At 37.6% G+C, this 17,438-nt stretch overlaps 1 protein-coding gene across 1 annotated transcript; it reads right to left on the reverse strand.

Moving 5' to 3' along the window:
- Positions 1-891: 891 nt before the first annotated feature.
- Positions 892-9,869, reverse strand: ttpa (tocopherol (alpha) transfer protein). Its single transcript, XM_062428416.1, has 5 exons — positions 9,623-9,869; positions 5,407-5,560; positions 4,683-4,876; positions 3,087-3,197; positions 892-2,987 (listed from the first exon to the last, which is right to left on the reverse strand). The coding sequence occupies exons 1-5, from the start codon at positions 9,800-9,802 to the stop codon at positions 2,733-2,735; spliced, it is 894 nt and encodes a 297-aa protein (XP_062284400.1). The 5' UTR covers positions 9,803-9,869; the 3' UTR covers positions 892-2,732.
- Between the last annotated feature and the right edge of the window lie 7,569 nt (positions 9,870-17,438).

Raw genomic sequence — 17,438 nt, forward strand, 5'->3', positions numbered from 1 at the left:
GTAAAAAACTGAATGTCCAACAAAGAGGACGGGCACAGACACAGGGTGTCATGACCACTATCAACACACTTCTGAATACACAGTCCTTCACGAATCCTGTGCAAAGCAAGAACATGCTCAGCCTCTGATTTAAGATCTGTGATCATGAATTAAAGGAATGAACAGCAAAGAAAAGCAAAAGCTTGCACATTCATGTCATTCACAAACATCACAAACTGAGCCCAGAGAAGCAGATAAATAGGCTGATCGACATGTTTACTGAGCTGCTAAGTCTGATCAAAGGTCTGTACAGTGACAGTGCACAGACTGAGCAACAGGGGACAGGAGGGAGGACAGTGAGACAGATAGAAAACAACATGTCAGGGTCATGAGAGGAAAGTTTGAAGTTTTTTTAAAAGTAGTATTAAGTTGCATTATTTTCTTCATACTAACACTTAATGAAATCTATAATGATGATAATCTATAATGATGTTTTATACATTAGATACACAATATTTGACAAACTGATCATATGTTTTGTATGTAAAATCTTCACCTAAAAAAGTAATTTGTAACTAAAGCTGTCAAATAAACATAATGGAATATATAGTACAATATCTCCCTCTGAAATGTAGTGGAGTGGAAGTAAAAGAAGAATAAAATGGGAATACTAAGGTACAACACATATTGTAGTTACCTTCCACCACTGCTTACAACCATGTCTTTCTATGGTCTCTTAAACTTGCATCACTTTTTGTTTACAGGATTGTGACGAGTTCATTCATGCCTGTGAACATGGATAAATCTCTTTAAGTAAGAAAGCTGACTCATTCATTAGTCAGTATCCTCCGTGCACTTTAGGTGCTTCAATTGAAAAACACAAGAGAATGAATGAGAGCCTGCACACACGTGTTCCTAGACACCATTTATTTAAAACATTATATTCATTGACTCATTAATGTGCACAAATCTTACCCGTCTACTTTAGAAGACACACAGGAATATTTGCTTCCAGTCAAGCCAATATAGACTTTAAAGTGTTATTAAAAACACAAATAATCTAATGTATAAATACATGTTTTTTTCTTATTATGGACCTATTCTCTTTGGAGACACTAGGTTTCACAGGAATTATTAAAAACAATTATAAACTCAATGTGTATAGCAAATTCACATTTTTATGGAAATCTCAGATACATACATGGTCCAAACATAGTCAAAGGTGCAACGAATCACAAAAACACACCATTTCATTTCATAAATGATATAATAACTTAAAGGTAAACCTTCATTAAAAAAAAAAAAAAAAAAAGAAGAAGGATGAAGGATGAAGACCAAAGATCCAAAGGTGAAATATGAACACATCGAAGACGGGATGGATTGGTTGGACTGGCTGATAAGATAAAAGTCTGGATGGAGTGATGAGTTGGAGGGAAGGAAGGGTTCATACTCATCTGCAGCGCTTGCTGTTTGGGATCCAAGTTCTTTCACAAAGCAGCAAACTGTCATGGAGACTGTTACCAGGGTTTCACAGGTTTCCACACTCCTCAAACTGGAGGTTGGTGTTCAGACCAGTGTGTGCTGTCCTAAACAAGCATATGCTACATAAATCTTCTCCCATCACAGAGGTCCACGGGAGAATTAGCTGTTAGTTATTAGCTTCTAACTATAGAACAACTGTTGAGAACTCTGAAAAACACTTGCAGTGATGTGAAATTCACTCAGTAAAATCCAGCAACATTCATGTTAAAGTGAAAGACCGAAAATATTACGTAGGTTTGTTTCCAAGCGGAGACGACACAGTGAACTGTCCTGTCTTTAAGACAACTCCTAAATACTTGAGTGGCTATAACAGTCACAGTTAACCTGAGCAGCCAGCTAGCAGATAGCCTATTGGCAAAAAAAACCCCAAAATAAAACATAGATTAAAAATGTATAAAACTTTTAAGAATGATTTCAACATTGTGGCAATTCCAATGAAGAGATGTAGCCTATATCACTTTCTTCTTCAAGTACAGAACTGGAGTTAGAACGTGGTTAGCCTAGCTTAACATTAAAGCTAGAGGGAAACAATGAGTTAGGCTTTATCCAAAGCAAAAAACACTCACCAACACCTATATATGTTTCCTTATTTACGTAATATATCTTGTTTGTTTAAGCTGTAAATGAACAAAAATGTAAAAGTCAGAATTTCGTGACGAATAAGAGCACTTCTGCTTAGCACTTCTGAGCAGCGTATCGCAACTTATGCTAAATTATAATAATAATGTTACTGTTATAAAAACAAGATGCAACAAGTTAATTAGTGAACTTTAGGGATATAATACTTTTTCTAGCCTACAGAGTCATGAACCTAGCGTTGCGTCTTCATCCTTCATGCTAAGCTAGGCTAACCTCAGCCTGAATCCAGCTCTGCACTTAAAGTTACGAGAGATTTATATCAGTGTTCTCACCTCACTTGGTAAGAAAGCAAACAAGTGTATTTTCCATCAGGGGATGCAACTTGTTTGGGTGGATTTTTATTAGTAATGTAACCAGGAGGACAGTTATCAATGTAACTAACAGGCAAACATCATGTAAACTCAAAGTCAATCTGATGGTTCAATGCTGAAGGTTTAAAAAGCAGCACAGACAGTAACAATGTCTTTCCAGCTCTACTGAAGCTGCCAACAACTTCCACAGTTAGTACTCAAGAGTTAAGGACCTCAAAAATGGCCGCCGGACAGTGCACTAGGTTGTTTTGATCCAAATTCTCAATCATCATCCCTGTGAGAGCGCTGTTCAGTCTCATTTTCTTCTGAGATCAAGTCCTCAGAGGCGGTAGCGATGTCACCCGTTGGGTGGGCGGCAATCTGGTGCAGGAGCTTCTCCGATTGAAGAAGGTTATTGGTCCAGTCTTGACATGCCTCCTCTATTTCAGAACCCTCCCCTCCATATTCTGGAGGCAAGACGGGCGGTGAGAAGAAGTCGCTTAAAGTATCCTGAAAATCAGAACCATGCATGTGGATCTGCAGCGGAGAGAGAGGGGGAACTTGATTTTAAAAGACCGATTAGAGGATGTAAAAGAGAGTTTACCGTAATTACTGTATGAGATAAACTGTGCTCACCCTCTGTTTAATCTTTTCTGGCAGGAAGGGACGAATCATGGAAAAGACCGGCCGGAAGAACATTGGCACATTGACCAGATGGATTCCTCTAACTTTCAGTGGAAAAGAGTCCTGATGAACAAACACACACAAACACACACACACACATAGGGGTAAATACACATTCAGCAAACTGATATTGTGTTAATCAGGTCTATGAAATAATATGGAACAGCTGCACAACATCAGATTCCCTCCTTTTAAGACAGACAGATAAAAAGACTTTGAAAAATAATTAGGATCTCATATAGATGGTTTAGCCTGCAAACTGTTTATGATGATGCCACAAATCCTGCTCCTAGCTACACGCTTAAACTCAGATTAAAGTCCAGCACAGAGCAAAGAGAAACTTCCCCATTCAGCAGATGAATGTAAAGACAAAAACTCTGCACATACGGGACTTTAAGTAAAAAAGAAAAAAGGGTTATACTATGAAGCAAGAGCTGGTAACCACGGGCAATCGGTGTTACATGATGAATGTTTCAAAATGTATGTGCAGCAATATATTTACATTGCTAAAGTGTGGGAGAATGAACTGATTACATACATATTCTTGATTATATATACAGAAAGTCTAACTGAAATCACATTTAGTTGTCCATTTATTGAGGAAGAAAAAATATCTTAGAAGAAAATAACATAATTGAACTTTTTTGTCACAGCTGGCTAGATGTGCGTGTCAGTGTCTGTTTGATTGACAGCTGCTGGCAGGCTGCCATAATGCCAGTTTTATACCATACAGACAAAGTTAAACTGCTGTAGTTACATGTTATACAGTAGACAGTATGACAGTTTATTGGTAGCAGTTGTACTGACTGAGGAGCAATGACCACAGAAGCATCTAACAGGACTAAAGTGACACTTTCAGCTACGTTTACATACATTTAAATCATTGTCAGATGCTATTCACTCTTTGTTTGATAAGAAAAGAAGTTCACATCTTTATCAAATTGATACATGTGACTTGTTCCCTTATGACAGGTAGATTCTCTGAGTTTCACCTTGAAATCACAATATTTGTCCATTATAGCAAGAGAACATATACTGTCAGCTTGGCTGGACTATCACTGCCAGATACTAGTCTCACTTGTGTTCAATAAGAAAAGATGACACTATCTACGCTACACATAATTTCTATCAAATGACTTGTTTCCCCACAGCAGGTAGATTCTCTGAGTTTCGGCCTTAATGATATGAATCATATGCTATAGCCTCCACAGTCCCAGCACACCTGAACACCTATAGAGTGATACACTCTCCACCACCATTGTCAAGCATTGTACTAGCTACAGTATGTTCCTTACATGCAATTGGGAAAGATACAATAACACTCAAACCTCCTGCTTGTGTTGTAACATGCTGGTTTTTTTTGATAGAGCCTGTTATAAAGTGTTGGGTGTCATCTGCATAGCGATAGAATATGTTACTATGGATGAAGACCCATATAAAGCATAGCACCATATCACATTATGGGTTAAGTGTCCAGCTTTACAGCACACAGAACGAGTTGTATTTACAGTAAATTCAACTTGATCAGAAGTATTCTTTTTGGCCTACCGAGAGGACAGAAGATATCTTTTTGGCGAGGGAAGGGTTAAACTGCAAGGCGTGGCCTAAACTCCACCCCTGAAGGTCAAATACGACCTTCACACCCCGCCTCTGCGTCTCAGTCTCCATGGCGATGATCTCTGACGTCATGAGGCTGACTCTGAACACCTGGATGGCTGTCCAGTCTTTTGGGATCCACTCACCTGCAGACGCACAGACACATAGACAACTACAATCAGTCTTTAAACCTGCATGAAGTGATGTTAATTCTGCAATCTCTAATGCTGAAATACAAATGATGTACAAACATTTTCTTAAAGCTACCCTTACCTTTGTTACATTTTTACAATTTTTTTTGTTTAGTTTAAAATGCTATTAATAAGGTAATGGCACTCTAAAATGTTAGAGAGATCCACCAGGCATAGAAACTAATCATTATTCCATTCTCAAAATATTCTGTGAAAACTCTGACCAATCATATCATTGGTGCCCCCCCCCCCCCCCCACTGGAAAAAAAAGCATAATTATCTGCTGTGTCTATTAGATTCGCAAACACATACAAACACACACACAATAAGTATTATTCTCTGTGAATAGCGCCTCCTCGGTGAAGTGGACACTTTAAGAATTGCAGATAATGTGACGCTATGGGGCCAATATAGACTTCCCATACACATGAACTACAATAGTAACAGCAGTAAAACCACAACTACATACACATATGTATACTGACCAATCCTGTAGACGAGCACCCTGCTGCCCGTGTGATCCCGCAGTGGGAGGACGGCATGGTACGATGTGTTGAGGAGGCCGAGCACTGAGGAAGGAGACAGACAGGTGCTGATCTCAGGACTGTCCCTCCGCCACCGCTGGTAGTTCAATAAGAGCTGTAAAGTATGTTGTTGTTAGTTTAGATATTATGGGTTTCAGTACTTTGGTTTTGGTAAAAATTGAACTTAAACTTGATACATTTTTAAGCCTTTTTTGTAATTTGTAGTTCAGTTGGTGGCATGTTGTTTGTGTGTTACCCTTCTTTGTTTCCAAATGGTCTGATCAGCCATTACGTACTAGATATTTCCATTGGGTTTAGTTTGTGAGGTCAGTTTGGTCTGTTTAGTCATTGTTAAACCATTGCATAGCCTGAGTCAACTTCTGTTTGACTTCTCTTATGAGCCCAGAACTTTTGTTACACATCTTCTTCTTTGTGCAAATAAGTCCTCCCTTTTTTAAAAACTACCTGTGACTCTTCATGCCTGCCAGCAGGATCCTTTACAGTCTATTAAAGATGATATTTACTATACTCTTCCCGGAGTTGACACAGAACAAAGAGCTTTATGATCTTAAATCTACTCTGTAATAGGTGCCAAACCCTCAGAGTAAATACTTGTGCGGCAGATGAGATCAAACAGGAAATAAAAATTAGGGATGTGTGATAATATCAGCACGCCACCAACAATCTTTTTGGTTCATAACAACAGTTGAAAACCAGCGTATGAGGTGCATTACCTCCACCTTCTGCTCCAGAGTCTGGACCAGAGATTAAATCCTACCCATTAATCCACTAAGCAGGTTCATTAAAGTCTTAATGCTGAGCTCCTGAACTCCAGTCTTCATAAATTCCTCCTTCATATACTGTTGTTCTTGATCATACTTAATACAATTTATGACTGCATGTGTAATATTCTCCTCAACCAGATGGAACAACATATGCACATATATCATTATCGGCATTGGCAATCAGTCTTAATGAGTTGGGAAGATATTGACATATCAGCGCATCACTAATAACAATACAAGCTGGGCTGTAAGGTTGTAATAAACACTGTATTTAAGTGACTGTGTGTCAGTGTATCAGTGGTTCAGACTGCTGAGCTTAGTCCCACTTGGCAGAACTCCAGCTGCTTTCAAATGAAAATAAGCAAGTCAGCCTTCCTGCTCTGAGCTCTAACGGCCCACATGATACATGCGGTCAGTCATTTCATGCTCTTATAAAAAAAAACAACAGATTGAACATGCTCAAACTGAAAAACCACACTGATTTTACAGGCGATTTTCAATCAAACTATAGGAATAAATACAGTAAAAATACTCTGAAGTCTGGTGAAGACGCTGTACTTCTATTTAGAAATATAAACTGGCTTATTAAGAGGATTTAATGTTTTAGTTTAAACTCTAATGAACTATTAATGGCTGTCAGTGTGAGGTGTGAGCTTCTACATGACTGAACACAGCTATGTGTTTCATGCAGACATGCCAGCTGGAGTGAAAGAAGAGGAGAGTTCAAGGAGACTGTATTCAGTATGTGAGGACAGTTTATATTAGTTCAATTTGTGTATCATTGTTTGTTATCTGTTTGCTAATAAACCAGAACTAAGTAGAAAAATATAAGTATTATAAAATATAATACAAGTATTTTCATTGATCTGCCTTCAGACTGTTTAATGTGCTTAAGTAATGACTTTGATGCACTTCTTCTGCCACTTTTTTTGCACATTGAGTATTTTATTATCATTTGTTACATTTTTATTTGATTTATTAGTACAATTTTTTAGGTATTCTAGTCATTATTTTAGTTTTTTTAATTTAGTTTTTTTATATTATGTGTGGCTGTCTTGACTGTGGATGTAGCTGCAAGTCATTTCCTGAGAAGGATCAATGAAGTATCGTATACTGATTGTTTTTGTAGAGCAGTAAGTTGATTGTTCGCTCTACAAAATGTAAGAAATGAATGGAAAATCTTAGATACAGCTAATTAAAGGGTCATTTCACCCGTATGAAGAATATCCTGCTCATGCCCAGTGGTCTCTAGCAATGCAGATCATTCTGGTTTCATCTGCTGGGATTTTAAAACTATCTGTATGACATTTCTGCCTCCATCTCAATAAAATGGAAGTGATAAGAATTAATTTACACTGCTCAAAACATTGAATAATCTCCTTTGAAAACCTCAACAGTGGTGTGTCTTTCTAAAATCACTGCACACTGTCAGTAGTCTTCATAGGGACTGGATCTTTGTTAGAAAGTAGGTCTAATCTTGCGATTTTGCAGAATTAACCCTTTAAAGGAGTAATCACTGATAAGAATTCATGGAAGTTAGCAGGTAGGTTTCTCAATCAAGTACAAGCAACTGTCTCAACTTTAAAAGCTGTGTACAATATCAGCCTTAACAGTGATATATCCCTCTATTTATTACATGCAGCTTTAACAACAAGGAAGAAATCAAACAACAGTGGGTTTTTTTTTTTTTTTTTTACAGTTTAAGATTATATTATAAGGCTTAAAAGGATTTTTTTTAACTTTGATTTTGTTCACAATAGATATTGAGTACTACTGATTTTAGAGTTGAGGATCATTTAAAATCATCAGTCAGAGGTCATTTGATGGCTCTTGGATAAGCTTGGCCTTATCAACCTGTAAACTATAAACAAAATGTATATAAATCCCTTCAATTAAAATTAATGGATTTTAATTTCATTTTATTAGATGCTGTTGTTACTAATCTGTTGTATCCAGGAGAATATTTTTTTTTATACCTAATTGAATATTACTCCCTGTGAATAGCGCCCCCCGCAGTAAAGTGGACACTGACAGAACTGCAGGTCTTGTGACACTCTTGGGCCCATATACTGTAGACTTCCCATACACATTAACTACAATAGTAACAGCAATAAAACAACCAATACTATTTTGTGAGCATCACAAACACAGATAAGAAGTATTGAAAGATCTGTGTCAGTATGTCAGTGTACCATAACTGTCATTAATTCATGTTCTAGCTGAAGCTGGAAAACCACTCAGAACACTTAAGACCTGAAGATATTTTCAGCACACACTCTCATGCATCCGTCATCACTAATAAACAGACTTTGGCGTTTACAATGAGTGTCCCTTTAAAAGCAATTTGAGTAGAATTTGCAAATGCATTATACATTTAGATGAACTTAACAGAGCAGTTCCTTTCTGGGTAGTTATGAAAAAAAATACAGATAAACCCTTTCAAACACCTGGAGAACACACTGATTTCAAGTATTGAGGAGTCAATGTGTACACAAATGTGTACTATTATTGTAGAGACATGTTAAACTGTTTGCTATTCTCAACACATTTTGCCTTGAGGCATATCTAGATGAGTTATTTATTAAACATTCAAACTCAGTCAACCTTTAGAGGACAGGATGACATACTTTCAGTTGTGTCTTAAAACCACAGTCAGGTGCATAAATGAACAATGGACAATAAAACCTGTTTTTTTTTCTTGAATTATTTCCTCCTTTTCATTCTGACCATAAGAAGATCCATATTACAGTGTTTTAGTACCAAAGTCCCTCTTTTTGTTCCACCGCAGCTCAACAGGGAAACACTAAGAGGGAATTTGATGCTAAAAAGACAGTAAATGTGTCAGATATCACTTGATATGACTAACTCACACTGATGAAGCTGAATAGAAGCTTCACATGTACTTTTAAATGACTGTGTGGACACACTGTGGATTTTGTCCTCCATCACTTTAAATTAAAAGTACATTATGAAGGAGATCTTTTAATAGTCAGTATGAACAGGAGGAATGATTACAGAGAGGAAAAACACATTCACTGTTGATATGGACACTTGACTGTTACTTTAAGACACACTTGAAAAATGGTGAACTTGTCCTTTAATGTTTTGACGGTTTATGTTGAAACAGAATGAAAAAGACTATGACAGCAGCTCACTTTCAGCTGTCAGTGAAATCAGAGACAGTGATCAGAAATCCTCCAGGAAGCTAGAACGCATAAAAGAAAAGGATTTATGGTAAACGCCGTCTCTTTCCGCCAATAATCAAAACTTTCCACAAACTTCTATAAAGTCTTCGTTAAGCTCCTGTTGAATCCTGAAACTAACTATGAGCTCCTGTACTGTAACAGTTAGTTCGAGGTTAGTTTTTTTTCGCTGGAAGGATTGTGGTGTACCTTCAGAGAGAGCTCCACGTCGAAGTCTCTGGCCCGCAGAAACTTGATGAGAAAGCCGTCGGAGAAAGTGTTGACAGCAGACAGCTCGCTGGCCTGCAGGGCTCTCCGCCTCAGGCTGCTCACATGCGGCTCCAGCAGCTCCGAGTCGTCCGGTAGATCATTGAGCTGAGGCCCGTTCATGGCGCACTCAGGTCGGCTTACATTTCACTGCAAGCGGGCTGCCGGAGAGGAGGAAGATGTACACTCCCAATAGTGGGAGGTAGTGTGTGTGTGTGTGTGTGTGTGTGTGTGTGTGTGTGTGTGTGTGTGTGTGTGTGTGTGTGTGTGTGTGTGTGTGTGTGTGTGTGTGTGACAGATAGGGGGAGAGAGAGAGACGTCCTTATGCGCCAAATGAACACAGCTATAGTTGGAGTTACAGTGTTTTGCTGTATGTATTTCAGATCCTTTAAAAAGTACAAATAAAACAATATAAAAAATATCCCATTACATGTAAAAGTCCTGCATGAAAAGTCCTACTGCAGTAAAAGTACTGCAGTATTATGAGTGATGTAGTATGCAGTATTACAGTAAAAGTACTTCAGTATTATGAGTGATGTAGTATGCAGTATTACAGTAAAAGTACTACAGTATTATGAGTGATGTAGTATGCAGTATTACAGTAAAAGTACTGCAGTATTATGAGTGATGTAGTATGTAGTATTACAGTAAAAGTACTGCAGTATTATGAGTGATGTAGTATGCAGTATTACAGTAAAAGTAGAGGTTTGGTCCTCTGACTGATATATTATTATTATGACATCATTAGATTATTAATAGTGAAGCATCAGTGTTAGAGCAGCATGTTACTGTTGTAGCTGCTGGAGGTGGAGCTAGTTTACTTTACTTTATATACAGTTAGCTAGTTTAGTCAAGTGGTTCCCAACCTAGGGGTGGGGCCCCTCTAAAGGGTCAGCAGACAAATGTGAGGGGTGGTGAGATGATTAATGGGAGAGGAAAGAAGAAAAAACTAAGTTGTGATACACAAATGTGTTTTCAGTTTTTGGACCTTTTCTCTAATCTTTGATTTTGCTGAAATATTGGATCATTTGAACATTTACTGAAATTAAACCATGTGAGAAGTTTAGAGGTAAAAATCACTATTTGGTGGAGCTGTTAACAACTCATAGACATCTGAAATGTGAGCCTAACTACACACTGCTTTTTGTAAGAAACCACTGGTTTCATCTTTAACAATGTGTTGTATTTTAAAAGCTTGTTATATTATCCATCGTGTCAAATCTTCATCTGAAAAGTAACTAAAGCTAATAAATGTAATGGAGTAGAAAGTACAATATTTCCCTCTGAAATGTAGTGGAGTGGAAGTATAAAGTAGCATCACATAGAAATACTAAAGTAAAGTACCTCAAAATTGTACTTAAGTATATACATCTTTTTAGTTCATAGATACAATTGGTCTATACCAGTGGTCTCCAACCCTGCTCCTGGAGAGCTACTGCCCTGCATGTTTTAGGTATCTCCTCACTCTAACACACCTGATTCTAATAATCAACTCGTTATCAAGCCCTTTGACGAGCCTCAGCTGCTTGATAACGAGTTAGAGTGAGGAGATACCTAAAACATGCAGGGCAGTAGCTCTCCAGGAGCAGGGTTGGAGACCACTGGTCTATACTGTATCAAAGAAATAGAACTGAATCAATTTGAATTGCAGTTATGGCAAAACATTTAAATGATTGTTATTTAAAATTGTGTAGTAATTACTTCATAAAATATATTCATCAACTGTAATACTGTAACAATCTTTTCTGAAATATAAACTCTTTGTTCAGAAGCCAGAAAATCAGAGCCGTTGATAGATTCTTTTATTTATTATTTTTATCAACGGCTCTGCAGAAAATGCTCCAACATCTCCCCCTGCTGGTCGTCAGCAGCTACTGCAGACACTCAGCTGCATCTATATTTAACATAGCGTCTCTGTTTACACCTCGAAAATATTCATAAATCAGCCTTACATACTGTCTTTATAGGTCAAATATATATTTTGATGCATATAAAGGTATATGTAATGGTATAACATATGATACAAATGAATGTAATAATTATATAGCCTATGAATGCATGTATATCAAACACTGAAACATTATACTGCATTGTAATAAATCCTGCCATTGAGAAACTTACCATGTATGTTGACAGTGTGTCTGAGAGGTAAGTGTGTTGTTGCAGTATGAGTATTATAAAATGGGTGTTGCCTTGGTTACCTGTGTGTAGATAGAATCTTGAGGATAAAGTACTTTTGCATTCAGACGACTCTATTCTGTCCATATTTTGAACATGTGGTTGATTTAACGTAGATTATGGTATTTAATAATTACTGTCCATATAAAGTCTAAAAAGCCCCCACAGTGTAATGCAAGTTCATGTTTTAAAAAAGCTTAACACACAATGACCATGTCATTTACATCATGCTGTTAAACTGCTTCATTTCATTGTAGCTCCACTGGGAGCAATTTTTAAGGATCATGTCTATTGGCTTTTGCATTAGTAAACATAAAAAAATGCAAATCTTTTAGTGCTGTTGTTATGATGGAGAGTTAAAGGGTCAGTTCACCTGCATTTGAAAAAAAAGAGACTATTCTAACATCAACATGCTCGCACTGACAATGAAAATGTACTGATATTTAGCCAGGTATAGTATTTACTATGTTCAATTGGCACAAAACTCAAAGTATAGCTGAGCCTGATGGGAATGGCTTGTTTTACAGGTTTTTAGTCAGAAATAGAAGTATTTGAACAACTAACATTCTGACCTGATGGTGGTACTAGTGACCATGAATGGGTGTATGTTTAATCACAATCCAAGTCTTTTTTTTTTAATACATTTGACTCAAAAGAACATGCCAACATCAGAAAGTTAAGGGATCACCAAAGTTAAAAGGATTCTTCATCTGGGCACCATGAATGCCTGTACCAAGTGTTTTACCAATCCATCCTGTATATGTAAAGCCATTTCATAGTCAATTGAAAATGTTGACCTGCTGGTGGCGCTAAAGGAAAAGACAGAGGATCACCAAAAGTCAGGATTCAGGATTAATGATTAGGATTCATCATCTGAGGACCCTGAACCCTACTAAATCCAATCCAATAGTAGCTATATATTTACAAGCCATGCTGCCTCTGAGATTTCTGCCCCTACAATACAAATGGAGGTACATGGAACTTCACATGTGGCATTGTCATAGAGCAAACAAAGGCTTTCTACAGTATTTACTACTTTATCAGCAGACCACACCCTACTTAAGTGTTGACATACAATAAAACAGTGCATGAATGTTATAGATTCATTACCTTATTGTCTGAGAGGCTTGGAGACTATCTTGAAAACACTGAATATCTATCAATACCTGCACAAGAATGGTCAAATTTAATCCTAATAGCTTTATGTTTTACTTGAAAAGAGAGTCCTGACATGGTCGGTCCAAGTATGTAGTTAACACACACACACATATAAACAGATCAAGAGAAGAAATAATACTCCAGTCACACATACCTTTTGAGCTTTAGCTGTTTTTACTGAAAAACTGTAACAGGGGTTGGTGAACCAGGCACCTCTGTAGCATCACGCTGCTACTTTACATACAACACCCACAGCACAGTCACTGATTATACAATGCTTCTAATCAATATATTAATCAATATATATAATGTATTGTATAATCGACAGCTCTGGGTCACACCACATTAGGATCAGAACATGGATCAAAACGCTCCCCTCACTCTTGTTTTTAATCATTAAAACTTACTGGTTCTGGTATAAGGACGCCTGAGGATTTTGATCCAGGTCAAGGTTTTGTTTGTTTCTTACAACCTACTCAAGATTACACACCCAGAAACCTTTGGGCCAGTGGGAATGAAATGTTTGAGATCATCAAGTATTCACTATTCAATAAGACCAAACTTCTTTCAGGAAAAGCAACAACTTTACGGTGTGAAATGGAATCAACAGCATGGCTGAGTCTAAAATATCTCCATCCTGCAGGCCCAGAGGTTCGGTCAGTACTGACGGACGATGACGACTTGACAACTTGTGGTCAACGGGTCAGGGCAGGCATCAACAAACAACTAAATCATTTTAAAGATCAGACTTGTGAAATGCACGACCCTTCACTTGAAGAAGAAAAAAAAAAAAAGACTTTGAGAGGGTTTGCAACATAAAGGACGACTGGGACGCCCTGGACCTGCAGAGTGGACAGCGTTGCCATGGGAAACTGAGCTGGCAGCCGAAGGACGCAGTTCATGTGAGTTTAGCTTCTTCAGCAACAACAACCCTGTTTTTCCTATTTATGCTCACAGATCTGAGGACAGAAAACCTTGAAGCTGCCGGTTGTGTTGCTTCCTCGGCAAAGTAGAAGGAGACGATACTCAGATACTTCAGAGCTGTTTAACATTATGACTTTGTATCCAATCAAACGTCTCAATCCTGATATGAGAGCTGCTTCACAACCGAGTTAAACATCTTCATTATAACTCTACAGACATTGTGTAACTTTATTGTGAAGCAACACCATAACATCTAGGTCAGAACTGATTGGCAGACTGTGTTAGACATTACAAGAGACCTTCAGGTTAGTCCAGCAGATTCCACCTCTCTAGAGAAGGGCTGGGTATTGTGTAACATTTTTGCAATATAAGTGCAGATATGATTCCCATGATTCAGATGGACCAAAAACAAGCTTCTTAAAACCTTCCTTTGAGGAATAATACAGATACACTTTTTTCATTTAACGTAAAATGTTAAATACCTTCTGAACACCAACGGTCACAGTCTAAAAACTGGCAAAAAAAATGCTGATTTACATTTTTTATTTAAAAGTAAACATTCAATGTCAGCTTTTGGTCGTCTCTGAAATGGACACATTTTGATACCCAGCCCTTCCCTCTACTGGTGGATTTCATTTGACAGCTGGAGAAAGAAAAGAAGTTAAGAGGTTTGGGGGGGAGGGGGGGGTTCACTTGTCTGTTACACACTCAACAATCATCACTTCAAAGCAGTGTTGCGTTCATGTGTAATGGGATCGCTAGGCATCACTTGGAATATAGAAAACTGTAGAAACTGAAAAGGTACAACTCACAAATGTCCTGATGACCCTAAAAACATCTATCAAGAGCTTCGTCAGCCTGCCTGCAGCTGAAATGTCAAAAGTTCAGTATCATAAAAAAAGTTGGATATGGAACATGGTTAGGCTTGGTTGTGGTATTGAAGGAATATATTGAGTTTATAGGGATGTTACACCAAGGCTGGTTCTATTTGGCATTGTACTGATGATAAAAAAAAAAAGTCAAAAACAAACTGAAAATTGACCTGACTTCCTCAGTGATTAGGATTGTTGCTGCAAACCTTTTTTTTTTTTTTTTTATCTGTCCTGCATTTTGGTACACTTTGCAGAGTTAGAGCAGATCTCTGGATGTACTGCTGTGAGGAATGCGTACATTGTAAAATGATGGCTGTCAGGAAAAAACTAAAAGATGTGAGAGGAAGCTTATATGCTGCCTGTAAATTAACAGGCAAAGGTGCAAATATGCTCACAATTTCCTGAGTTTAAATGGGCTCTCGTAATTTCTCACACCTGTCCAACCGTCACTATGCTGTTTAAATACACAGGACCGTATGGCACCGTGAAGTGTCGACCCACTACAACTTATGGAACATGAAAATAGAAAAAGGCAAAATGTGTGAAATCATCTTCCCAAATTCGATAAGACTCGTTTTTTGTATTTGGTTGCGTGTTCTCACTTAGACATTTTTGTCTTAATGCTGCCTAATTGGTGAAGATGTTTTCTTTATTTGCTTGTGTTTTGTCTTTTTGCATCTGTTCTCTTAAGTTGCAGTATGTTGAGCGCTCAGGGCCACCACAGGAATGGCTTCAAAATACACAAATTTCTTGTCACAACATGAAAACCTGAGGAATTACACAAAGAAAAAGTCAGATTCTCGAACGAATGCACGACACGAAAGAGGCAGGAAACTTAACTATTCTCTTTGGATGGAATGATTGTGTATTCTCTGTATGGAAATATTCGGAAATTAGAAAAAAAGTGAACCCAGCATATCTTATTTCAAAGCTTGTGTAGGAATGTTTTCTGATTCTAAGATATACTGTATACATGAATAAGTAAGAAAGGTTAAGAGGTCAACCATAGAACTCTGACTGCCATGTTTAAATCTGTGGACAACACCTGCAGCCTGCACAGATGATCTGGGTAGGACTGCACTATCTTCTAACCATGTGTTAGTTACTTGCACACTGGTGGAAATTGTACATAAACCATGTATCCACCACGATTGTTTCCTGGGGTCTGTGAAAATCTGCTGGCCGGCACACTGTCATCTAAAAAACTGGACATCGCAGTCCCCAAGCAAATATCTACCACTGTTTTATTAGTTTTGGTCACAGGTTTAAAAGTTTGCATCGCAGGCTGTATGAGCTTTCAGATCTATCATACAGGTAGACCATGCATATTATACTGTATATTGCTTAGTGGAATGATATATTCAATATTACTGATGACCTAATATGGTCAACGTCATTGTGAATGTAATATATTTTTTTATTTCTCTGCTGCTAACAAAAAGCAAAATCCCAATAAAAGTAAGAATAAGAACAACAGATGATTTTTGAATGGCAGCACACACTGGTAGATGGTAGCAGGGATGATGGGTTAGCTCTGATCCACTGAATGGTGTTGAGGTTTAGACAATAGCATCATTTTTTTATTTCAACTGATTTGACAAAAGGGAAACTCAACGGAAATTAAGAATCACATCTTCACACAGCTCAGGAAGATACTTGACACAACTCTAAAGTTGTTCAATTGGTAACTTTAAGAAAGATTTGTTCTTTAAACTTCCCGATGTAACTTACTACTCTGACAACAATCAATACTAGCTAGATTGCTGACAGTGTGTTAGACAGTGCAGACCAAAAATAAAGCTGACTCATAACAATTCTATGAATCAAAACAGTGTTTAGGAAACCCTGATGTCATAAATCACATGACTCAGTCCTTAAGTGAATGTTCTACATTTTGGCGAGCTTCAGAACAGCTCACTAAAAGGATGATTTTCATTGTATGACATTTGGTTTGCCTGTCTGAATTCTCTATAAAGTATAATGAATGAATGGATGCAGTATACAGTATATCAAAAATCAAGTTTGGCATTAAAGTGCACATAATCCTCAAGTGTTTCTTACTGCTCACTGATGAGCTTCCTGAATGACTTTGGGACAACTATTTAAAAAAACCTCATTCAGATTATTGCAGAGTAGGTTGCATTAAATGGCTAATATAAATTATATAGTAAAAGCAGTGACTAGAAAGAATTAAAACAGAACCAGCTGCAACCAGAATTAAAACAGAACAGTGAAAAGAGCCAGCTACTCTGATTGTCATTCTGACACTTAAGATCACAACACAAGGTGATGTTAGACCACCGCACTGCGCAAGAGTGTCCCACTTTGGGCTTTCAACTAAAGCAATGAAATGATCATCTTTAGTGCTCTGTTAGAAACATTTACAAAACCCATTTTCTCCAGTGTAATTACAACTACCTGTCTTTACCAAAATATATGGATATGATTCCAATGATTCTATGACGCAGACTGACAGCGTTACGTTTCTGAAATTAATTAGCCAATATGCAGACGATGTGATGGTGATTGCGTGTTACCTGTAACATTAGAAAAAGGAATTAATTGAGACAAGACTGAAACAAATGATCACTAAGCCTTGTATGCCGTCTGACTAACATCCAGCCTCA

This window comes from Scomber scombrus, chromosome 11, assembly GCF_963691925.1.
Source record: "Scomber scombrus chromosome 11, fScoSco1.1, whole genome shotgun sequence".
In the NCBI taxonomy this organism is placed as follows: Eukaryota; Metazoa; Chordata; class Actinopteri; order Scombriformes; family Scombridae; genus Scomber; species Scomber scombrus.